General features: G+C 35.8%; 1 protein-coding gene and 1 pseudogene across 2 annotated transcripts; one reads left to right on the top strand and one right to left on the bottom strand.

Annotated features, from left to right (window-relative positions):
* Positions 1–1806: 1806 nt before the first annotated feature.
* Positions 1807–26234, bottom strand: LOC148782193 (putative pectinesterase 68; annotated as a pseudogene). Its single transcript, XR_016053201.1, has 10 exons — positions 25996–26234; positions 15945–16116; positions 13495–13701; positions 13085–13329; positions 11606–11696; positions 8437–8565; positions 6907–7113; positions 6532–6769; positions 5168–5313; positions 1807–3992 (listed from the first exon to the last, which is right to left on the bottom strand). The product of XR_016053201.1 is annotated as a putative pectinesterase 68 (transcript).
* LOC105420080 (cell wall / vacuolar inhibitor of fructosidase 2-like) lies at positions 1936–2493 on the top strand. Its single transcript, XM_088863631.1, has one exon. The coding sequence runs from the start codon at positions 1936–1938 to the stop codon at positions 2491–2493; it is 558 nt and encodes a 185-aa protein (XP_088719757.1).
* Positions 26235–26598: the final 364 nt, after the last annotated feature.

Genomic DNA, 26598 nt, shown 5'->3' with positions numbered 1-26598 from the left:
GTTATTAGGTAAACCAACGGGCCATTGAAATAGAAAAACTAGAGAATGTAATAGGCCCTGAGTTGCATCAAAGGTTTTTATATTTGACCCACACAGAAGCAAGTGTCAAATATTGTTTACAGTAGTTCCCAATCAAGAAGTGGATACGTAGAAATGAAACGAGTAACATGTAAATACTTAGAAATTCCTGCATCATTTCAGCAAATCTGCAACTTTCAGCTCGAATGAGAAGAAAGTTAACGAGAAGCTAAAATTATTAGACCAGAAAACTAACCAGAACATTGAATTCACCAGAAAATAGATATTAAAATGAGATATATTAAAAATAAAAAATAAAAATAAATAAAAAACCGTAAAGAATCAAAGACCAGACCGGAGTTCGAGAAATCCTTCACGAATAAGGATCACTTTGGTGCAAAAATCTCATCCCAAAACAATACAAAATTTCTTTCTCAAAAATTGCAACAAATAATCCTATAAAAACCACCACGCTTGATAGGGACACCAACTTCCATGAAAATGACACTATTTGAAAAGCCAATGCATAATAAAAATTTTAAACTACTACGTTTTCAATTTTTAACTACAATTTCTCATTTATAATTGCTGGAGGTGTGAATACAAATTAGCGACCAAAAATAAAAATGTAGATCTCTAGACTTATAGATTGGTAGAGATCAGATTTAGACTAAATGATTAGCAGTTGACATTAACAATGCTACCTCTCATGTTCAATTCTTTCCACCGAGCAATCCAAAGAAAAAATGAAAAATAATTCAATTCCTTCCACTGAACAATCCAAAAAAAAAATGAAAAATAAACAGAAGATATATAGGTTGGCATCTTCTCCAATGAGTCACGAGAGTTAAAGGAAGTAGCTTAAGATGCTGCAGCTTTGCTCCAACCTGGCCCAAATCGTTTTTACTACGCGAGGCCTGGCCTAAAAATGGTTTTGTCCTCGTGAACAGGGCACACCAGTGGCCCCAACCAAGCCACCTTAAGTCCACATGCCCCGGCCCCAATGGCAATCCGATACATACCAATGACGCTAATCATAATTAATCTCAATACAATTAGGTCTTTGGAGGGCTAATCATAATTAATCTTATTGGGAATTTTTACAGCTCAGTTACAGCTTACAACTCGTCAAAACTGCCCAGTTTCACCTTGGATCTCAACTCCGATACGTCTTAATTTTAATAATTATTTATATTAGGTAGAGACTATAGAAATAGGGGTCTTCTAAAAAACGTAGGGTTATGATAAGAGAAATGATTTGCTGGCACTGTATACCAATAAACATTAGGTTTGGCCTATAGGATTTGAATTAGCACCTATGCTCCTTGTGTGGTTTGAGAACAGATCTAAGGGTCGATAATCCTATCAATATATAGAATTTATTTTTATAATTAATATTATCTAAATGCATTTTATACTAATATATACCGGTCGGTTTAAAGGTCAATTGGACCGACCCGGCCTGTTAGGTCCAATTTTAAATCAACACTTGAACCCACTCGGTTGACTCGATAGGGTCGACCGGTTAAGTCCACGGTCCCACGCGACCCGACCCGACCCATTTTCCTCCCCTACCCATAACGTAGGTTTTAAAATCTCTTTTTCGGAAAGCATTCATGTCAGAGATATCCATGCCAAATTTTAGAATCTCAATTTTATGAAAGCGAGGCATATCCATCATTAAAGAAAGAGAGATATCCATGCAAATTTTATAACAAGTAGGGCATGCATGGAGGAAAGGTGGCGTATAAACGGTACACCTTTCCTAAATAAGATTTAGGAAACTGCTTGAGAGAACCATAACCAGGATTTATAAAACTAGGATGATCAGTACACGGATTTACATACATTGCATTGCATAACTTTCTTGAAGGGAGCAGAACAAGAAACAGAGAAGAAAAAAGCTCTCTCTGAACCATGTCTTTCACCATAGCCATGGCTCTCTCCCTCCTCTTCCTCTCTTTATTAGACCCTACAATCGCTAGGGACCCCTTCTCTAGTAAGGCAGCCTCAGAGCCATCGAAGATACTCAAGGATGCATGCAACCACACAGAGTATTACGACTTCTGTGTGAACACGATAAGCTTGGACCCAAGCAGCCGCACGGCCGATCTGGTTGGACTCGTTGGCATAGCTGTAAAATTTTCTGTTGACAATACAACAAGCACAAGTAATTATGTACAGAAGTTGTGGCGTGAGTCCTGGAACCAGACAAACCTTCACATGGTCCTCGACAGTTGTAATGACGACTACATTTCAGCACTTGGGGATTTGCAAAACACAGCAGATGAATTTTATGTTCATAAGGACTACACAGGGGCGGTTGAGACTATGGGCAAATGCATGCTTATGCCAATGAGCTGTGAGGATGCCAACAGGTCTCTGCATATGTCCCTTAGTCACCTTTCAGACATAAATATGTACCTCGACAAGCTCTTGCACGTTGGGTTAGCCCTACTTCAACTCCTCACCTGATCCATCATTTTCTTTCCTTTCCTTCGTGTGCTGTTGAGTAAATCACCATTGCAGCAATAAAATATTCTCCCTAGCATTGCTAGGTTCATTATTTTTTCTGTTTTGCACAGCAAGCTTTTGAATGCTGGATGGACCAAGTTTTGAGATCAGGACTGATCTTTTTTTTTTGTTTTTCTGGCAACGTGCAGTCCAAACATGCCTTAGAAATTGCACTCAAATGAGATAGAGATTGCAACTCACAAATCTGAAAGAGTATAATAGGATTATGATAAGCACATTCAAACTACACAAACAAATTAGCTATAACTTCAAATATGTTTCTCTGAGACATGTGAGAAACTAGTCACATGAAGCCATACATGCTTAATTTCCGGCCAAAACGTTGCCCTTCTTAGTTGAAAAGAGACAATAAGGAAATGTGAATTAAGCATGTATGGCTCCGTGTGACTAGTTTTCCTGGTTAATTGAAAAGCAAAAATGATAAGGAAATGTGAATGTTACAGACTTCACCCACATTTGGTGAACTTCTGCCCAAGAATCCGAAGATTTATGATATTAACTTTTTAAAGAAAGAACTGGAAGAATCACTGAGACAGTGAAACTCTGCCAAGTCACAGTCGTAAGGCTTCTAGACATAAAATTCAAGAAAAGGGTTCCATGTTCTAGAATTTGTAAGGACTAACTCGAGTTTATTGGCCTGGAACAAAAACAGTCTCAAGTTCAAAAGTTATACCCTCACCAGGCAATTAGTGGTAGACTTCATCAGTTCAGTTAGGGGCCTAAATGGATGATGCAATTTGGATTTCAGAAAATTTGCCAAGGAAGGCAACGGAAAATATGAATAAAGCCCAGAAGTTAGGAAACAGCAATAGAATTTGGATTTCAGCAAATTAAGCATCTTTGATATTAAAAATATAAACAGATTATAACATTTCAAAAAAAATATAAAGCAGATAAATATAGGAAACAAAAGCAGTACATAACAAACCAAAGTAGATTTGGCATCAGAAGTTTAAAGCGTGAAATCGGATGTAGACTGCACTAAGTGACTAATTATAATTGCTAGTGGAACAAGCGTGAGCTTATAAGAGAATTTCTCATTCCATAACAATGTTAATCGTATCATGGACACATGCTTCATTAAGAAAAAAAAAACCATGATTAAAATAGAGAAACATGTACAGGTGCCAGAACACTGCAACTTTACAATCCCCAAAACTTCACATCATTCATTCAGCAATGTGAACGGAAAAGTAATAAGTAATGAGGGAGAAAACAATAGCCTAATTAAAACAAATTATTCTTGAGAAGGATCTCACATAGCCATTGACTAAAAGAATTAGCCCTCTCTCATTTCCGAGTAATATAACAGGAAAACATTATATTCCATGGCATCATGACACGCACCCCAAAGAGAACCCAGAAATGCCCTTTGTTAATTCTGTCATTCAAACTGCAAGCATATGGAATACATCTTCAGTGGAGTGCCTCAAATTAATCTGGCAAATACAAATACAATGGGTACAAAATAAAAAATCTGTTAATGGATCATCTACGAGGAGTTGACTAATAAATAAATAAGAGACAAATATATTCAAATAAAGAATTGGAGAGATACAATCTATGAATCTTCTAAAATCTAAATTACTACCTATGTGAGAGGACAATTAGATAAACATACAGGCCTGAAAATCACAACATTGAAATAGAAAAACTAGACAATGTAAAACCGCATGAGTTGCATCCTAGGATTTTATATTTGACCCACACGGAAGGAAGGGCAAAGGCTCATTCCAACAGTATTATTTACAGTAATTCCTAATCAACAAGTGGATACGTGGAAATGAAATGAGTAACATGTATATACTAAAAAATTCCTGCATCATTTCAGCAAACAACTTTCAGCACGAATTAGAAGAAAGGCAATGGGAACCCAAAATTATTAGACCGATAGACTCACCAGAATAATGAATTCACTGGAAAATAGATATTAAAAGGAGATATACTAAAAAAAAGGAAACCATAAGAATCAGAGACCAGACAGGAGTTTGATTTAGCAAACCATCGCAAGAAGTCTAGAGAAAGAGGTTCAAAGGGAAAGGGCAAAGATGGGTCAAAACTATGAAAGGGAAGAAAGATGAGGATTTAGATAGAGAAGATGTAGTTCGAGTGAGAGGAAAAATAAAACATACCAGAGAATACAATTGAAAAATCTAAAAGAGAAGAGATCCTGGAGAGAGGGAAAACAGAGTAGCAATGGCAGTGAGAATTTCTACGTTAGAGATAGCAGCTTTACACCGAATTTGAAACCATGAGAAGATAGAGAAATTGGTGATTCAAATGGGGTTGGAGAGATAGAAACTCTGCACCAAATGCTCTTTGTAGAATAGCAATGGAGAGAAAAATCGTTAAAAGAGATTGAGAGACAGAACTTTTGGCAGGGAGAGATGAATTTGCAAAATAACTAGACACTAAAACACTAACCCACCAGTTTGGGGTAATATCCGAAGTTTATATGATTCGATTTGGAACTATCAAACAGACAAACACCACTTTGAACAATAATTTTTTTTGGGTAAATTGACTTTGAATCATATTGCATTAAGCAAATTCAAGAATTTATAATCATGTAATATTCTGAAATATAAAGTTATTACAGGCTCATCAAACATACCCGCAATGATCCATGTCGATCCGTTAATGTAGTCCTTTTCCCTGAACTTTTTGGCTTCAGCCTCGGTCAGCTTGTGAGACCACGGAACTCTTCCTGTGGTGTTGGCCCCAGGTCCCCAACAGGCATATTCTGCATAGTATACGGTGCTAATACCACCAAAAATTGTATGAGGTCTTAGTAATATTTGAGATGTATTTGAAAAAGCAAAAGGCAATTAGCACAAAACGTCAAAACCAATTTAAAAAGAAACCATGAAGATTCCTACAATTTCAAATCACAGCCACTGAAGAAAATGAAGGTACAACACGCACCCTATCACTGGATTTTAGTATATTTTAATTTCTTTATTGTTAATGATTGTAAGAATAATGTTAGAAAGCAACCCCACAAAGTGCCATTGTCATTAAATTATGGAAGCAAATCAGTGTGAACTCTTAGTCTCATTCTGAGACATGGAAAAACTTGGGCATAGATGACCATAAGTGATTTTCCAAATAAACTTTTACGGTTAAAATTACCCCCTCACAAGAGATACCAGAGATGCATACAACATTCATAACAGTTGATAGATTCATAATGAAAGATTGGGGCATATATGGTACTTGGATACACATGATATAATGACTTGCGGTAGAAGTTTGTCTAGTTCTTTGTCTCTCTTAATTCTTTCAATTGCCTCTTAAGCAGATCTCTTTTTTTGTTTCAAAGATAACATGGATATTAAAGGTAGGACATTTTTTTTTAAACTTCATACTAACCCCTCGCAAGAGATACTCAATTTTCATACTAGACAAAAGATTCAGAGTAAAACATTGGGGTATAAATAGTACTACCATAAAAGTTCAGATGCTAGTACATCCAAACCCTTACCTTTGTTTCCCTATTTTTTCTTTCTTTTCATTTTGATTTATGATAAATTAAATCTCAAGTCGACAGCAACTTGTGGTTAAAGTAGTAGATCTAAATCTTTATTTTACTTGTATATTTAAATTTGGCTCTTAAATAGGTCTATTTTGTGTTTTAAACTAATAAAAACTTTGAACCCTTACAATACAGATAGCATAGACCATGTTCTAACTCACTCCTCCAACTCAAGCTTCTATTTCCTCTAGTTACCCCATATGTTTAGCTTGCTGCTACTCCTACTGCTCTAGTTAGTCACAGTTCACCAAAATTACAAATTATCTGAAATTCTGAATAGCTATATATGCATCTCAATCCTCTTGCATACTTTCATCCAGTTTAGCTAGAAAAGAGTGCCAATAAGGATATATAATTCTAAGTTATTGCGAGCTATACATGTCCATTCATGTAATTGTCTGTGTGTGTGTGTGTGTGTCTGTGAGAGAGAGAGAGAGAGTTACCTGCTTTTGTCCTTCTCTGACCAAAAACCATCCCAACCCTGAGGGATGACCAGTTGGTCCATTCGGGTATTAGAAAAAATGACTGTTAAAAATGCACCCATGGTCGTCCTAAATACACCGCCCCCTGTCCAGTGATTTGACCTCCTACAAATGAGAATCCAGTTTCATTGGATTTGCTCTCTCTCTTTTGAGCTGTGATCCATGATCTACTAGTGCCAATAAAACTCAATCGACAATCCTGAGCTCAAAATTAAACAAATTAGATAAAGAATCAGTGATCTACTTATGCGACGACAATGACTACCAAAGCCTACTTCAACAGTCTATCTCTACCAATCAATCACTTGCATAGAGAGAGAGAGAGAGAGATTTCACCTCATAGAGGGATCGACCATTGCCACAAATGAAGTCAATGGCACCTTCAATGAAGCACTTATAGAAATAGTGGAGGCCCCTCTCATCATACAAAGTATCCTAGTATCCAAGAAATCTACAATGATAAAAAGCTGCTCTATCACCTGATACTCGTAAGGCCACCGCTTGACCATCCTCTGCCCCATTCTTAGGAATTGGTGCTGAGTTCTGGAAGAAATGAAATAAATCACTATACAATATTACTGCATAACATAATTTAGCACCATAAATGTAGAATATCATAATAGCGGTATCATAGCTTGTTCATTATATAACAGACCATTGCATTTTAATTAGAGCAAGAAATGATGTTCCACATATTCCCTTGTAGATGACGATTGTGATCCTTTGGTGAAGAGCTCCCAAGTAAACGTATTTGGGTGTAATTAAGTTTTTGGGTCTTCCATTGGAATATCATAGCTCCAAATAGAAAATAAGAATGTAAAATACTAGTCCACAGATTGCTGCCCCGGAAATAGTAGGCAAGAAACTAATCCAAGTCTGAATAACTGCTGTAAATAAAAGTCCTAGACCTTATTTACGCTTAAAAACTAACCTGAGCATGAATGACTACTGCAGATTAAAACAATGGCACACGATCGATGCCATGGATCCCTTTAAAACAAGCACATAATGCAGCCCTCTAGGGGTCATATTGGTGTTCTTGCATCTAGACATTGACCTTACACACTTTCTTAAAAACTCTTTTGCAAGAAATATTCGATTTCTAAATATTTTTGTAAATCTCACGAACCATTCTTCTCAATTAAGAAACAAATTAACAAATATAATAATCACAGTATGAGAAAAAACACCAACGTCCAACAAAAAATGAGAGATCAGCAACTAAATTCAAAAAGGAATGATATCAAAGCAAATGAAACCAGAGATAATATGGAAATTTTGAAATCAAGCAAATATAACGGGAAGACCAGTGGAAACATGAGCACGAAGTTCAATATGAAAACTCACAACAATTTGAGAATTCCATGATAATGACCAAAAGAAATTCAGATCTATTGCTAATACGAATAGGAAGATAGCTGATCCAAGAAAACCCGCAACAGGAAGAGTAAGGCCCCATTTGGACATCTAAGCAATTCCTTGAAAAAGGAGCCCATTTATATATATATATATATATATATATATATATATATATAATTTAAAGGCTCACAGTCATTCTGGAGGTGTTTCTTGGACATTTGGGGTCACAAAAGTCTGTCACTCACGAATTTAGGAGCAGACCAAGTACGGTCATTTCTTAATCCTACACAAAGGCCACCGTTACCAAAAAATGGTGATCTTAGGAAATTACAGATGTATTATTAAAATCAAAAGTACAGGCAAACTATATGGTCGAATTTAAAGAAAAATCAAATTAATTGGTAAAACTTACTTAATAGAAAATCAACAAGTAAAACCAAAGCAATGGGTGAACCGACCAATAAAATCTAAGAAAATGATTAATCGACTATAAAAACCGAAAAGTACCAAATCAACAAGTAAAAACAGTGTTTTAAAAGTCGCCGTCTCGGCCAATTCGAACTGAGAATCATTCGTCCCGTGTCTATTTTTCTGTAAAACCGGGAATTGCTCTGTTTTAGAGAAGAACCGGCGATTCTATATAGTAAATCATTCGGTGACGTCATGAATCTCTCGGTTCTTCACTTCATGACGTCACGACCCGCCGACTCGGCCTATTCAAACCGAGAATCGATCGTCCCGTGTCGATTCGTTTGTAAAACCGGGAATCGACATGTTCTAGAGAAGAACCGACGATTCTGTACAGTAAATCGCCGGGTGACGTCATGAATCTCCCGATTCTTCGCTTTATTACGTCATGACCCACCCGATTCTTCTACAGCATGCATGACCCACCCGATTCTTCTGCAGTGTGTATTGTCATGGGCATTTTTGTAAATTTCAAGGTAAAATAGGTTCAAAACTAGGAACCTATGGTCAGCACACCTCGCCACGTGACCCTCATTGCTTCACACGTGTTGCCAATGTAGAGTACCAAGAAGCATTTATGCACTCACATTTCCTTTTCCCTTTTGGATGTGGGATAATGTGAAAAGGTATTAGCTTGAAGCCTCGAAACATTGGTATATTATAGTATTTTGTTTGCGCTTTTAATATCATTAAGTAGCATGTGGTATACCGGATATCACATACCTTCATTGTGTGGAGAACGTTGGTTCGAATCCTCTCATGGAGAAAACGTTGTTTTTTTCTTTTTTTTCGTCAAATTTTTTTCTTTTAAAAAAAATAAAAGGTTTTTTGTAAAAAAAAAATAAAATGAAAGGTTTTTTTATCATTTTCGCTTTTTGTCAAATTTTTTTCTTATCAATAAAATAAAAATTTTCTTACAAAAAAAAATGAAAGGTTCTTATCAATTCTTTTTCTAGTCAAATTTCTTTTTTTTTGTCAAAAAAATAAAAGGTTTTTCTCAAAAAAATAAAAAGTTATTGTCAAAAAAAAAAAAGTTCTTATAAAAAAATAATAATACAACAAGTATTTCTTTTTCAAAAAAAAAGGTTCTTGCTAAAAAAAATAAAATGTAATACAACAAACATTTCTTGTAAAAAAATAAAAGGTTTTTGTTAAAAAAAATTGAAAGGTTCTTATCAAAAAACCATTCTTTATTGTAGTCCATGTATGATTACATACTTCATCCATGATAGTTCTATGATTTTCTTTTGTGTAATGTAAATTTAACGGTTAAAATAAGTTCATACAGAGAAAAAACATCTCAATATTCACATATTGATGAAAAAAATGAAAATTAATAATGTAGTACCCTGATTTCTTATTGGATTCCTAAAAAACAGCATTTATAATGAATTTTAATGATTGTTTTAGATTTTTTTTTAAAGCTTAATCCGACCGATTCGGACAATTCCCGATCCGGATCGCCGATTCACCGATCCGGATGGGTTTTTGGGGTGCGCGATCCGGGCCACTAATCTGTTTTTAAACCACTGGGTAAAAACAAAATAAAATAACAAATAAACTAGTAAACTCTAAAGAAAATAAATCAATAAAACCTAAGGTAAGGGAAAATCAACATGTAAAATTTTAAAAAAAACTTTATGACCATTTAAAGTGCCAAATCAACAGGTAAAAACAAAATAAAATAACAAATAAACTAGACTCTAAAAAAAATAAATCAATAAAACCTAGGTAAGGGAAAATCAACATGTAAAATTTTGAAAAGGACACCATGACCAGTTAAAAAAATCAAGAAATTGGCAGATTAACCAATAGAATCAAGGGAGATTCCATATCTACAATTATAATCCGCCTACATTAAATAAGAAAAATGAAGCGATTGATAAACATACAAGGGGATCATCATATTTCATCCCTTCCCCAAATTTGTCTATCAAATGATCCATGCAAGAGATAATGGTGGCTTCTCTTAACGAAGTTGTGTTGGCTGTTGCTTGGATTCCTTGGAACCAAGAGGGACCAAAAGGCATTTTCTAACACTTTCTAATGAGAGGTCAGACGTTGAGGTTACGAAACAAAGAACTATGATAGGATTTCAAGGAATTCTTACTGGGTATATCATAATTACAAGGCAATAGCACGTCACTAAAGATCAGTTCCACTTGCAAATTACAAGGTATGAGGCATGAAACTAGTGCAAACATAAGCAATATAAAAATGCATAAACATAATAAAACCAGCAACAATAAAGGCATTTCACCAGATGATTCCACCATCTGGAGGTTCTTGTTAGATTGAATCAAGAAGCTTTGCACAGGTTCATTTTTAAGAATGAAGCAAGAAGCTTGCATGGGTCTCGATTGTGATGATTGTAACAATAAGTTTTTACCAGTCCAAATTATGATTCTAATCTAAAAACAGTAACTGATATGGGTGCGCATCTCTTCTGAACCATAACAAAAACACTCAATAGAGATGCTTCATTTTATAGAAAAAGCAGCAGATATCTCCATGTCGGGTTGCATTTCTCTGCCTACAAAGCGATAACCAGGCATTTAGGTAATGATAAGTGGTGAAGAGGCTGTGGGGAAGAGAAGGTAGATATAAAAGAGAGAGAGAGAGAGAAGATGCAGAGGAAGTGAGGGAAAGGGAGCTTAGGACTAATCCTCATTTGTGATAAAAGAAACTTGATAAAAATTGGAATTTTCTAAGCTTGGGATTAATGCTCATTCATGATAGAGGGTAAGTAGAGGAGATAGAGGATAAGTAGAGGAGAAAGATCGAGGGTAAGTAGAGGAGAAACTAAACCGAAAGACCCACAAGGCATCTCGCGAGACGATGAAGGGTAAGTAGAATTTGCTTTTACTGATTATTAGGATGCCCTATATCATCCCTTTACCAATCTCAAAGCCAAAGTCAATGGCTGAAAATTGGGAACTAATTAATCTCAGGTGCATGAAGGGCTCACAAGATCACTAATCTATGCTAAAAAATGCTCCAATGAAAAACAAACAAAAAAAATTAGGGGCACGGGATGGGGGGGACCCGTACAACCTTGACTAAACCCATTACCACAACCTATGTATATTACCAACCTCATGTGGAGAAAAATACAAAAGAAAAGTAACAGTGAAACAAAATAAAGAAAATACAATCAAAGGATCCATGTGGATCCATTAATGTAGTCTTTTCCTCTGAATGTACTTGCTTCAGCTTCTGTCAGCTTATGATACCAAGGAACTCTGCCTGTGTCGTTGGCACCAAGCCCCCAACAAGCATATTCTGCATAGTATATAGTCCTAATACCACCAAGAAATTTAAAAGCAAAAGGAGAACCAGATGTTAGTAGTTTCGAGATGTATTCGGCAAAGAAAAAGGAAATGGGGTGTATGTACCATTTGAGTTAACAAAGCACAAGGAAATTAGCAAAAATTGCCAAACCCAAAGAATACCATAAAGATCCGAAGGATGGCGGGTTTGGAATCTCAAGAATTGAGGGGAAAAAATAAAGGCATAGCACAGAGTCATAAACGTAATTTTTAGTTGTAAATAATTCTAACAGTATTTCCAGAAAGCAAACCGACATAGTGCCATTGTCATTCAACTATTGAAGCAAATTAATATGAACTATTCGTCTATATTTAAAGCATGGAAAAACTTGGGAATAGAAGATCAAAATGGCTTGTTTCCTATCATTTTGTATTAAACATTTACACTTCACATTACCCCCTACATGAAATAATTAAAGATGCATACAACTTTCATAATATCCTATACAGTTCCATAACAAGCCATCAAGCCATATGCTATTACGTTCCAACCGTGTCCCATGTTTTCCTTATATTTCTTTCTTTTCCTCTTTTACATCATAAACTCAGATTTCAGCGCAGCCATTACTGGTAGTAGGAGTTGATCTAACTCTTTATTTCTCTAATCCTTTCAATTTGGCTCTTGAGTGGATCTGTATTGCGTTTGAACTTTGAACCTAATAGAACCTTTGGAGTCAAAGATAGCATTGGTAGCCAAAGATGGCATGGATAATTTTTAACTTTAAATTACCCCCTGACAAGAGATACCAAAGGTAGTTAAAATTTTCCTACTAATTGATAAATTCATAGTTAAAAATTGGGTATACATCGTGCTTCTATAAAGGGATAGATGCTTTTACATCCAAACCATGTTTTTCGTTTTCATTTTCTCTTTATTTTTATTTTTATCTATGACAAACTCTAATCTTAGCTCAATGACCACTTGTTGCAGAAGTGGGTCCAACTCTTTATTTTACTCTTGTCCTGACAATGGCTCTTAAGAGGGTACCTTTTGTGTTCTAGCCTAATAAAATAGAATCGGAGTTCACAAAGATGGCATGGATCCTATTTTCGCTTCCACTTCTTGAAAAACAACTCAAGCTTCAACAACCTCTATAAATTCATTTTTTAGCATAAGCAATATACTCTTGTGAGGGGCAGTGTTCACCCAACTTACCAATTTTTAAAAAACTTTCCATCTCATTGCCCTTGTACTTTTCCATCCAGCCAGAGAGGTGCCAACAAGTATATAATTCTAGCATATCATAAGTGCAGTCAAGGATATATAATTCTAACAGATCAGCTACACATGTCTAACTATGTGTATGTGTGTGCATGTAGAGAGAGAGAGAGAGAGAGAGAGAGAGAGCGAGACTCACTTGCTTCGGTCTTCATTTGACCAAAAATTGTCCCAACCTTGAGGTTCTACCAGTTGATCCATTTGGGTGCTAGAAAATACAACTGTCGAGAATCGACCCCATGGTCGTCCTAAATACACCATCCCATGCCCAAGTCCAGTGATATGTCCTCCTACGAAGGAGAATCCGGTTTTATTGGATTCCTTATCTCTCTTTTGGGCTGTGATCCAAGATTTGCTCTCGCCAATAAAATTCAAGTGGCAATCCTAAGAACAAAGGAAGTGAAAAAGAAAATAAGAAAAAATTACCATGATCTCCTTATGCTACAATGATGACTACCAAGGCATAACACTATCAAACACTTGCATTTGGCAATTAATACCAATTACTATCATTCACTTGCATTTGAAGAGAGAGAGAGAGATTGTCACCTCGTAGAGGGATCGACCGTTGCCACAAATGAAGTCAAGGGTACCTTGAATGAAGCACTTGCTGAAATAGTGGAGGCCTTGCTGGTCATACAGAGTATCTTGGTATCCGACAAAGGCACAATGATAGAAAGCTGCTTTATCCCCTTTTACTCTTGCAGCCACTGCTTGCCCCTTCTCTGCCCCACTTTTAGGAGTTGGTGCTGAGTTCTGTAAGACATGAAGCAAATCATTGTACAAGAGTATTACATAAAATAGTATATTGTCATGAATGTAGAATGAGATAATAGAGTTAGCATAAGTTGTTAATACATGACAGAAATGGCAGTTTAGTTGCTGCAAGAAATGATGCCAAGCATATTCCTTTTTAGATGAGGACTATGATCCTTCACTGAAGGGTCCACATGTGAACTTTATTTGGATGTGTTTTAGGTTTCCCTGTCTTCCTGAGGATACTTAGCTTCAAGTAAAACAAGTTCAAAATACTGGCCGTAAGATGAATAAACTAATTCAATTATGAATAACTATTGTAAATTCAAGTATGAATTAGTTCAAAATACCTCTGGAAATAGTAGGGAGAAACTAATTTAATTATGAATAACTATTGTAAATTCAAGTATGAATAATTGTTGTAAGGTATTGGTCTTAGAACCGCATTTACACGTAAATTAAAAGAATAACACAAGATCAATGTCAAGGAGCCCTTTAGAACAAGCTCACTAATTCAGTCCTCTAAAACATGCTTTCTTTAAAAAAATTTGCAAGTTATACTTATTTTTCAAATAGTTATTGTAAATTTCTTCAACCATGCACAAGCTTCTCGAATAAGAAAGGAAATCACCAAATAAAACAATATCAATGTGAGAAAAATCACCAACACAAAAGAGGAAATAAGAAATTGGTAACTAAATTCAAAAGAACAATATCAAAACAATTAAAATCAAAGAAAAAGATGAAAAATATAAGGGAAAAATACTTATGGATCAGTTTGAGGGCTCGTTCTTACGGTCTACTCCATATTTTCTCAAATATTATGCCAAGGTCCACCCCCCAGCCCACCATTTTTTCCGGTTTTTACCCTTAGTCCGACATTTCCAACATCGAACAGGTGCGAATTTCTCTCTCTCCCCCTCCCCCCTCGTCCTCCTATAATTTTGTTTTATTCAAGGCCGTCCGATATCATAAATACCAAACAACTATATCTCTTGGCCTTTCGATGTTGTAAATATTGGACCGCCCTAAACTCAGTCCCCATGGTATGTTCAATGTCACAGGTAACGTATTACTTAAATTCTTTCCTTTCGGGTGGTCCGATGTTGTCAATGTTGGAACCCTTGTGCCTTTTTTGTTTGTTTGTTTAAGTTTTAATCAGTCCGGCATTTGCGATACCGCAATATTTCAAATTTGGGAATATAATACTAGAACAGCTCTCTCTCCCCATTATTTTCTTCCATCTGGGTCGCTCTGGTTTTTTATGCACTAAATTTGAAAACGGTCCAAGAAAAGTGTTGCATAAAGTATCTACGAAGTAACTCTTGATCATAATTTCTGGTAAGAATACTGTACCCAACCTGAAACTTGTGATTGGTAGTAAAACATCAATCTTCCTGTTGGGACACGATTAGGATCATGTGCAACATGCTCAATTTGTGTACACGGATAGGATCATGTGCAACATGCTCGATTTGTACAAAATCGCACAGCTAATGTGCAACATGCTCAATTTGTAATACGATAGGACCAAAGTATGAGAGAAAAAAAGTGATGCAAGAACTAGTTCCAGATGGTTGTAACTAAATCTCGACTCTAGTCAAAGCCCTTTTGGGCACATATCTAATGTGCAATGGGCATATACATGCCAATATCGCATATTTAATGCGTGATAGAATTGTAGAAGTTTGAATAATGGAGTCCCATTTCTGAATGTCTCCTCCCATGTGTAATATACAATAGATTACCGCACTTGAAAACAGGTTTCTAATAGTGGCCACATGTTTAGAGTGCAATAGGTCAAACATATAAACTTCAGAAAACACTCTGGTCCAAGGGCTAGCTTGGCAGCAAAACCAGATAGACATTATCAAGGACTTGTCGGAAAGCTGTGAATGTCCATCTTCCAAAGGATATATGTTCTCAGACAAGAAACAAAGGTTGATGATGTAAAAGGGATAGAAATACAAGTGCTCAAGATTGTTCAAGAAAACCACATGGTGGCAACAAAGTGTCACATCTTATTTCTAGAATTGGGTCTGGATAAATATGTTAAAAAGCTCAAATGACTACCTATCAGGCGAGATCTTTTATCAACTCAAATGAATGGTATAAAATGGTCAAATAACAGATTATAGGCATATACGTGTCGCCCATTCATGGATTACATTTATATATTTATTTTTTAAAAAAATGCATACTTTCATGAAAATATTTGTACATCATCAGAAAATGTTTAATACCTCAAATTGGATATATGTGGCTATGAAATAGTTCCCAATGACGGTCACCGCGGCACTTTTAGATGTTGTACCGGCTGTGGATGCCGTGTCATTCCATGAAATTGTCGGTGGATTTGCAGCGTCTCCAGATAGTGTAACAAACTGTCTATCCATAGGGATCACTACCTTCTCCCTACACACACATAAAGGGAGTTAGGCACTTTTCATTGCAATGTTTTATTCCATGCTTTAATTGGAGGCAGGCAGTGGGTGAACTGTGTATCTCAAAAGGGAAAAATTATGCAGATAAAGAACACTTTAGAGTTAAGAAAATATTGCATGAGAGAATCCTTTTATGTAAAGACACACACATGCGCGTGCGTATGCGCACACACACAGACGCACTCATGCACACTCACACAAGCACATGCACATGCACACGTCCAAGCACATGCACACACACACACACACATGGACACACACACACAGACGCACCCATGTACACTCACACAAGCACATGCACATGCACACGTCCAAGCACACGCACACACAAACACACACACATAGAAGTCCATAAAACTTCTCCAAACAAGTAACCCAAAGAACTCATCCAGACAACAAAATAAAACTAATCCAAAACGATGGAAGCATCACAATGCATATGCTCATCTTCTAGGAGCAGAATTGTCGTATGGTATTTTTATATCGAAATATCATATTAAAAGTGAACCTAAATTTTGGGAGTATTCTATCTCTTGCATTGATCTTTCTCTCTTGCATAGATCTCCCTATCCATGCTATAACTTGCAAACAAGAACCGGGTATTATTGCTGCAATTTTTAGCTTGCTATTGCCCAAATAAGGCCACCATGACTACCTGCTCACCAAGGAAGGATGAACACCGGACTGCATTGGAAAGGCTAGGCTATTTGCTTCTAGAATTCTGGTTCTTGCAAGTGGCATGGTCCTCGGGTGACCACCACTTATACAGCTACATTGGCTAGTAGGGTAAGGAGTAATCGGTTACGCAAGTTCTCGAACAACAACTCTATCTACATCTCACGGTTTCAGGTGTAGACAGAACGAGTGAAGTTGAGTCCGAAGTCTAAAGAATGAGGTAATGAGACTAGAAGTCGCACCATTAATTACCGCCTGTAGACATTTTCCAGCGCATTTCACTCCTGACATAACTTTCACACTCCAAAGGCATCTCGCATCTGTCTCCCTTAAATCAATCTAGATTTTCCTCTTTCGAAGAAAGATTCAAGGAGGCCATGGCGAGTGAAGTCTACTCACATGGATAAAATATGCTCGGCTCCAACTAACCCCCCCCCCCCCCCCCCCCCCCCCCCCCCCCCCCCCCCCTTAGTGCGATCTAAAGAAAATGCACTCTCGGCTCTCGGCTCTCGGCTCTCGGCACTTGATGAACCAACTTTACCTATGCAGGTAATCGCTAAAATACCGAAGCGACAATTTAGATTTTTTTTTTTTTTTTTTTTTCGGGAGGGGGGGATGCCTTTGGAAACTGGAGTTGGGGGGCTCCTCGCCTCGCCTTTCAAAGCGTCAGTAGGCCTCCAACATATTAATACAATACAAAATATGAAAATGACAATTTTCTGTATTATTACTTTATCGTCATTAACCATTCTCCTTTCACATCGTACTTGAAATATACAGCAAAAACATATCTCATTACTACCTAACAATTCACCAATAACTATTGCAGAATAGTTACAGTCGTTTCCAAGTTCAACAGTCATATTGTCTCCACAAATTTTGATTTAAAAATGGAAAATGGTTTGATAGGCCTGCAGCCCCATCAAAATAAGTAAATCTTCACCTCATAACTCATCGAAAACTGCATGTCAAGCATTGGAAAACGTAAACATCAATCATCTCAACTTGAACATTATGGTTAAGATTTCAAGCTCCAAAAATGGTGTATATTGTAACAAATTATCTAGATTGTCCATTTTTCTATAAAAATAAGTCTTCACATCCGTGAGATCTGTACCATTTTTTGAGTTTCAAATTTTATTGTTGGTGTTGGAAATTGATTTAGAGCCATCATAGAGATTTCCGTTGCTAAAAGTACTTTCCGGATGAGGATTTGAGGTAAGGCTTTATTTTGTTTTCATAAAACCTAGGCCTTATAGAAACCTTATCCTTTAAAAACTCAATATGCATAATCTGGATCAGTTACTAATGTCCACCCAACTCTGCCATGGCTGGTCATGCCTGTCCTAAGCCGGGAGAAAGGAGAGTTGTGTTAGGTCGGTAACCAGCGTAAAACTTTTCCCATATCTATTTCACGAATCTTGATCCAATTGGCCCTTCATCGAGCGAAATGGCAGAACAAGATTCGTGTACCCGACCCCAAATAGTTGCGATAAGGCTTGTATAATGATGATAAGTTACTAATATCCAGCTATTATTTAAATACACAAATAATACCAACTTCAACAGATGCTTCAGTCTGTCAAAAATTTCCAGTTGCAGTATCTAGTGAATATATCAACGATCTTATTTTTGGACAGGCCAAATGATACCTTTCTTCTTGAAATAATCATGTGCGTTATCCTGCTTACTTCTAAAATACTAAACCATATCCTTTGATAGAATAATCATGAATGTGTTTCCAAAGAAAATGGTGGTATCATGTTTCATCATATCATCGTCAGAACTTTTTCGCAACTAATTGGGGTCGGCTACATGAATTCTAATCCGTCATTATGTTCTATTAAGGGCTATACCCTCAGTGAGGCCATAACTCCCCAAAGTTTTTCTCACTACTTCCAACCATATCATTTTGGACCTACACTTTGTCCTTTTTAAGCCTTCTAATTGAACTAACTCACACCTTCTAACAGGTGTTGTATTGGGTCTGTGCCACACAAAGACAACTCACCTAAGTCTAATTTCTCTTACCTTATCACTTATTAGTACAATACCTAAATTCTCCATAATGTATTATTGATTGACTGGTCTCATGTTTCATTTTACTTATTCTTCAAACATCTTCTTAACCAAATGGTTTGATATGCTCAAAATGCAGCTGCCACATACTTTGCTTCAGTAGGAGAAAGAGCCACAGCTAGCTACTTTTTAGACAAACAAGAAAGCGCCAGAAGCCAAATGAAAAATATAACCTGATGCATTCTTTTGATTATCGATACTCCCTTCATAGTTGCTATCACTGTAATCCACAAGTTCAAATTTTTTGCAAGATAAATACAAAACCCATGATCATGAGTTTGATTTACACATCATAAATTTCCCTTATATTCTTGTAGAACTGTTGTGTTCTAGGCTTCCAACAAATGACTATGCATGCCAATTGCAAACATTATATACATCAACCTTCTAGTCGAACTACAAACATTATAACTGGCCTCATCCATAATATACATCAAGCTTCCAGTCGAACTTCTATAAAAATTTGGTCTACGTCATCACACATTCTTCTTTTACTTAGTTCAAATCCATTTTTCATTGAGCAGAAACTGATTTTGAGTTGCCATTCTTCTTTATATGAATAAAGTATATGATTTTTTCGAGAAGCATCTAGACATTTAGGTCAATGCGGATGTTATATCTATATACCAGTAACTATGTTCCTCCTCATGCCAATATATTTGCATTTTTTTTTTAGTTGATCTCCTCACATCAACTATCTCTATCGAGGGGATCGTACTTCTGGGTTTTAGTACAAGTAGCTATTTGTTGGTGTATGACTTTTCTATCTTATGAATGTTATAGAGATCTTGACCTCTGTTATGAATACAAATCATAAGCAAACATTAGTAAATTAATCTTATCAACAATCATGCTTACCAAGTAAGATGGTCCCAAGGATGATACTACATGAATGTCACAACAACAGATTTTGGTATAACTGGTTTTTCCCCACCATGTGGCCTAATTGCTTACAGGGCAGCCAAAGTCATGACCATCATGCATGAGGCTATATTATAATAGGATTGATCACCTCAATTCATTATATCAAGATTTATTTGGCATACTTCCTTCCAGTAATGAGTTTTCCAATTTTCCCTTGAGTTATTATGTCAAGATTTGTTTGGCATAGTTCGTTTAAGTAATGAAAATTAAAATTTCCATTGAACAACCTAGATATAAGGAAAATATTCCATCAAACCCAAATTTTTCATGTCGAATTCAGATTTTATAGCTTCTCTAAAATGATCAACCATATTCAAAGCAATAACTGGTAAAGTATAAGATCGCCCAAACATAAATGCACAAGTATTCTCACTGAGCACTTCTTCCAAATGAGAACTTCATAAAACTATTTCTCTGGGAATATTTATTTGGTCCTGCAGTATCACTCAGGAACTCAACGTACTTTCAACTTATTCTTTAGTGCCATCTTTATTAATTTTTCCTCCTGGAAAAGTTGAGCAAATAATTGGTGTGAAAATAATTTGAGAACTCCTTCGAACTTTGTGCAGAAATCTAATCCTAAAACAATAATCAAGTTTCTCTCTCAAGAATTTCAGCATTAAAAAAGCAATACTAAAACTTCCTTCAAGTGAACTTAGCCTTTAAACCAAATGTGTAGCAAAACAGGGTACTGTCTATTATGCAAATTATTTTAGTCAGAGACAGTACATACATATGATTAACAAATCAACATGGAAAATAAAACTATCATCATCTCCAAAAGTCAGATTACAAATGTTCTTCTTAATACTACATGGAAAATAAAGCACAAAGCATAATAATTCACATATCATCATCTCCAAAAGTCAGATTACAAGTGTTTTACTTAATACTACATGGAAAATAAAGCACAATGCATAATAATTCACTATCATCATCTCCAAAAGTCAGATTACAAATGCTCTTCTTAATACTACATGGAAAATAAAGCACAAAGCACTTGACATATCCTACCAATAACTACTAAAACATGGATAGTGAATTCTGAATTTTGAAATCAAATCCACATATATTTCCTGCACAAGAAATTTGGTTTAAGTTCTAGCCTCTAACCTAGAGTTAGAGCCTCCAATCTACCTCTTGTTGATGGCTACCAAAATAACCCTCTCTCTCTCTAACACAACCCCATACCTCCAATCTGTGTGCAAAATTGAGGGCTCTTTCATGGAAGAAAATCCTAACTAGCTTGCGCGTATCAATGGAAGTTGAGAGTGGACAATGGCGTGATATTTATAGGTAACGCTCGAGACACGGCAATGTATCTTCGTTTACCCAAACGTACATGGATGCAAATGGGCGGTCCATCTAAAGTCCAAATAATTTTTTCATGAAATTATTATTTTTAATTTTTTTAAAAAAATTATTTTTCTATATTCATGATATCCTTGTTAGAGATTAAATGTCTTTAAAAATTGAGAAAAAAATCATCACAAAAATAAAATTTTAAGAGGTGACTCATTTTTACATGGACTCAACGCAACTGTGTCCAAATAAATAAAACGTGACCTCAAAACAAATTGCAGCTCTGGCATTGAAAAATCTTCAAATCGATGATCTCGACTTTGACCATTATAGTTGAAAAGAAAAATGGGAATTTCAAACTCTAACAATAGTGTGTATGTAACACATTATCTAGACTATATGTTTCTTTTTAAAAATAAGTGTTCACATATCCACAAGATCTGTAGTATTTTTTGCGCTACAAATACTATAATCAATGATGAAAATTCATTTGAGAGCCATCATAATTCAAAGTATTTTCAAATGAGGTTTCAAGGTGAGGCATTACTTTTTTTATATAAGGTTTAGGCCTCATGAAACTACGTCCAAATTGCCTAGGGACAAAAAATTATTTTTTAAATATTGAGCATGTATATTATGCTTTTTCGGAAGCATAGTTTATTTATATTTCCTCGGTCAGAAGATCTACTTGAGAGGATTTTTTTCGATCTGAATCTTTGGGAACCAATTAAGAATTACAAGATGATTATCCTCAAAGAGAATTTTAAATTTTGTGATTTATAGTACTAAGATGTCACCATCTAAAAATCAGATGGTCTCTACTTCCATCATTTTTTTTCAAGGGTACAATTAGAAATTGTTTTTTATTAAAGTAAATCTATGGGTGAAGAGGTTACATCCCGATTGGAGTCCTAACATTAATTCTAAGTGGGGTTTCGCTTAGGAAGTAAATTGACATTCTACTCCAAGAATTGAACATCCTTTGGCTTATCTAATGTTAAATTACTCGGTTTGGGGATGTGATGGATAAGGGACTTAGCCAAGACCTAAGTAAATTAATGGGAAAATTACTAAAACCCTCGCTTGACTCAACTTTCTATACATCTTCCACCCAACTACTTTTTGAATCACAAGTTTTACCCTAAGGCAATCGTAACCTTTTGAATCACAAGTTTTACCCTAAGGCAATCGTAACCTTTTTCTAAAGTTAGGCTTTTTTTCATAATGGGAAAATATATAGCCCACAACGTCTGTCGGCAGCAATCACAGATGCCAGTAGACATCCTTGCTGAACAGACTGAGAAAAGATCCCTCCAAATCAAAAAATTATAGGTATAAGGATGAAAGTGCGCCTTCTATACACCTTGGCATTACATTCCCGTCGGGTGTTGAATCAACAAAGACAGTCCGACACATATTCATGTCGGACTGCCATTGCAAAATGCCCAACAGCTTTAAGAAAGTGCCAGACCACGACTTAGAATTGTCGGACTGCATCACCAAATTGCCAGATCGGAGAGGGCATCCAAATGAAACATTATCGGACTGCAACTAAGAACGGCCAGACTGCAACCAAAACATTGTCGAACGACTCTAGGAAAATGCTGGATCGCAAATAAAAACTATCGGACTGCAACTAAAACATTGTTGAAACCGATTTATTATTTGCCAGACAGAAGAGAGAGGGGCATGGACCTTGCTAAAGAGAAAGGGTATTTTAGTCTTCAGTTGAGCTCACTTTTTGACTAGAGGTAAATGCTATACAAATCAGTATTGGGGTTTAGTGACTGATCTAAAAATATTTGTGGGGAGATTGTCTAAAAAGTTACTTCCTGAAGGTATATATAATTTTCCCTAACTTAATTAGGCCATGTCGTAGTGGACTCACCCAAGTCTTGACTGAGCAGGGGGAAGATGAAATGATAGGAAAATTAATCCATGCATGACTGATTGCTATTGGTGCACAAGAAATGGGGCTTGGAATTGAGCTTGAGTGGCTAGCAGTAGACCTTAGTAATGCTACATCTCAAGTTTGATTCTTTCGCTGAACTTCTAAGGGGGAGAAGGTGAAGAACAAAGAAATGAGATTGAAGGAAGAGCTCCAATAACATATAGAGAAAGCCAAGGCTCTATCCCCAACCAGTTGCCAATGACCTCATCATTTGTGGCCTCTATAAGCAAGGCCATTCTTGGCCCCGTTAGCCCTATACGACCTGGAATTTTCAGTCTAATTAACGGAGCGCGATCGGATAGATGGAAGCCTATAGAAGAGAAATATATACATCACAAAGAGTTTTCAAAGGAAATTGAAGAGAGAGCCACATCACCAAAGTTTTTAAAGGAAATTGAAGAGAGGTCGTGGTGGTAGCACCTCACACCTCAATAACCATGTTGTGGTTTTCATTCTCGCTACTAAAACCTTCATGTTGTGGTCACTGGGTAGCAGTCTATCTTCCCCACTGAACTCCCCAAAAAAATACTATTATGGCGAGTATTGTAGCAACTCGTTTGAGTACTGTAGAACTCAGGCGAGATTTTCGAAATTTCATAGTATTCAAACGAGTTATTACGAAGTCTCCCCATATAGGTAACTCACCCAAATCTTGAGCAATCAAGTTAGTAGCCTCGTAGATTTTTAGCTCTTCATAATCAACAGTCTACATTTTAGATGCACTCCAACACTAGGTATTCAAAATACGCATAATCGTACCCCTAGAGCGTAGAGCAAACGATATGCAGACTCAATAAATGTAAAATGTGATCTCTTAACGATGAATCTTCTTCACCCAAATCACCAGTATTCTACATAGCCCATGTCCTATCTCTTTCCCACGAACGGTAAATCATCTCTCTCTCCTTGGAGTTCAAAAAGAAAGAGAGAGAGAGAGTACCAAAAGGGTCCTAAATGATCAATCCATACAAAGAAAGAATATCGGTGATGGTTCAATCTTATGACTATTGGGTGTAGTTTTAAGATCTAGTCACCTCATAATTAAGTATGTTTGTGTTTCTATGTTGTGGGGGAAGCTTTCTATACTTCTCTTAATGTATAGTAGTTATATATTTCCTCTTATCTATCCTTCAGATCTAATGAGTGGTTCAGATGGATCCAATTACAATGTCACGCTTCTAAAATGTTTTATTTTTTATTGTTTTTCTACAAAACATTTCCTTTCTTAAACTCGCACTTGTAAAAACTATTAAAAAACTATCTCCAATAAAATAAAATGATCAAAATACCCTTAAAATTGTTATAGCTATTTTGGTCATTTATTTTCTTGGTAATATTTTTTTATATTTGTTTTAGATGTGCCTTTTGGAGATGATGTAACATACCAAATATGATATTCATATAATTTTTAAAATAAAAATTAAAAATAAAATACTATGAGGTATTGGATCTAAATCAAATGATCAACGCTTTGTTTGATCTAAATTGGACAGCTGGAAGGGAGAAGGAGAAGTATAGATGTCTTTATTATTTATCAATTGTTTGGTTGCTGCATATGTTTGTAACAATTTTCATTCCGTTTCGAATTTCATAACATAGTGCCGCTCAAAATTTTTATTTAAAACCTTTTTGCATTTTAGGTTTGTGTGCACACCTAAAGAGAGATAATATGGCACCCAAAGATAATCAAACACATTTGAGGTGTCACCTAAATACCATACCAAACAAGAAACCAAAAGTGTGTAAACGTGGCATTGCAAACCACCAAAATGGTGGTCGTTGATTGTTTCTAGTTTGAAATCAACAGACAAAATGATGGTCTGATTTTTGACTTGGGAAAGTGTAATTATGATTCCATCTACGGATGCCACCATGATCTGATGGGCTAATTCTGGTAGACACCAAGGCCTAGATTTCATTTTTTGAAAATGGATGGGCATAACTCAATCTTTTGTTTCTTTTTAATTTTTCTATAATTTTTTTTAAAATAAAATTTTGGGCGTGCCCTCATCAAAATAGGGTACACCAAATAGCCACCCAATTTATTTCACATCTCATGTAAATGTTATCATTTTCACACTTTCTCTCTCTCTCTCTCTCTATATATATATATATATATATATATATATATATATATATATATATTCAAATCAGGTGGTTGTAGGAGTGTTATTGACTAGACTCAAAGTTCTAAAAATATTTTCTCAAACTTTGTGTGATACACCCCAAGCCATCCAATGTAACATCTAAAAAATTTCTGAAATACGAAATACCCCATTTATAGGTAGAAATCACAAAGAAGGTCGGTCAACCATGTTATTATTTTATTTTTTTCAAAATTGCCTCTCGGTCCAAGGATTCCATCCTCAGATCAAATTTTAATTTTTTTTTTAGATTTTTCATTAATAGGGAAAACAAAATTAAAATTAAAACTAACAAAAAAAACTTCAAAAAAAATGTAAGTCAGAGGGACAATTTTGGAAAAAAAAAAAAAACAGGTTGACCGACCTTCTTTTTAATTTCTGTATATAAATGGAGCATTTTGTATTTTAAGAAAAATTTTAGGATCCATACCTAAATCCCTCAACATTTAATAACTAAAAATAATTGTGACCACCTTATATCAATCCACTGGTGATCACACGCGTGTGACGATAGATAATCATATGCTTCAATTTAAGTTATGCACTAGATCAGCCAGCAAAAATGAAGACCAAGCAAGAGTTTGCAACTCTTGATAACCATTTTTAATATACATGGGGGTGACAAGTGAAAAATCATAAATCATACACAAGAAAGTGAAAGAGCATACACATATTATACACGAGAGAGTGATAGAAGCAAACATATAATTGAATTATGTACGAGAGTTATAGGAGCAAACATATAAGTTATACACCAGAGAGTGATAGGACAAACCGATAGAATCCAGGCCTTATCTCCACCACCACCCTGCTTGTGTTGTTCGGTGGGATGCTTGCAATGGCGTCTGTTATGTTATTGAAATCCGTCGATCCATCGTGTCCATCGGTGATTGTCATCGGATTTAGTTCTGCTCGCTGCAGTTCCTTGTCAAGGGAGCTCAAGAGCTCAAGAGTGGCAAGTGGCAGTGCAAGCAATGCAAAGAAGAAAATGAATGTTGCAGAACCCATGATCATGCTACCTTTATTCACAAAGAAATAAATAGATTAATTGATATGGAATAAATCAAATTCATTGGAAGCATAAACCATATAATCATTCATAATATTTTGAAGAAACTATGCCCTTTCTGCAAATAAATCACATGTTATGATCTACTCTAAGGTACTCAACCAGTTACCAAGGGTAGTATGGACACACAGACAATAGATAACAATTTACATGGGGAGCACCACAAGTAAAAATTGATGTAAACTAATTTATTGTTAAAGATTAAGTGCATTTGAAAAAAATGTCATATTTTACAAGTGATCAGCATGAAATGAACAAAAATGACTTAAGCTAGGCAGTTAATGATTCTTGCATGGAAAAAGAATCAGT

The sequence above is a fragment of the Amborella trichopoda genome, chromosome 4, assembly GCF_054954075.1.
Source record: "Amborella trichopoda isolate Santa Cruz 75 chromosome 4, AtrichopodaSantaCruz75HAP2 v2.0, whole genome shotgun sequence".
NCBI classification, from domain to species: Eukaryota; Viridiplantae; Streptophyta; class Magnoliopsida; order Amborellales; family Amborellaceae; genus Amborella; species Amborella trichopoda.
The sequence above is the reverse complement of the archived record's forward strand: the minus strand, read 5'-3'. Positions and strand labels throughout refer to the sequence as shown.

Coding starts and splice junctions, on each gene's coding strand:
- LOC105420080 (XM_088863631.1), top strand. CDS start 1,936: ATGTCTTTCACCATAGCCATGGCTCTCTCCCTCCTCTTCCTCTCTTTA.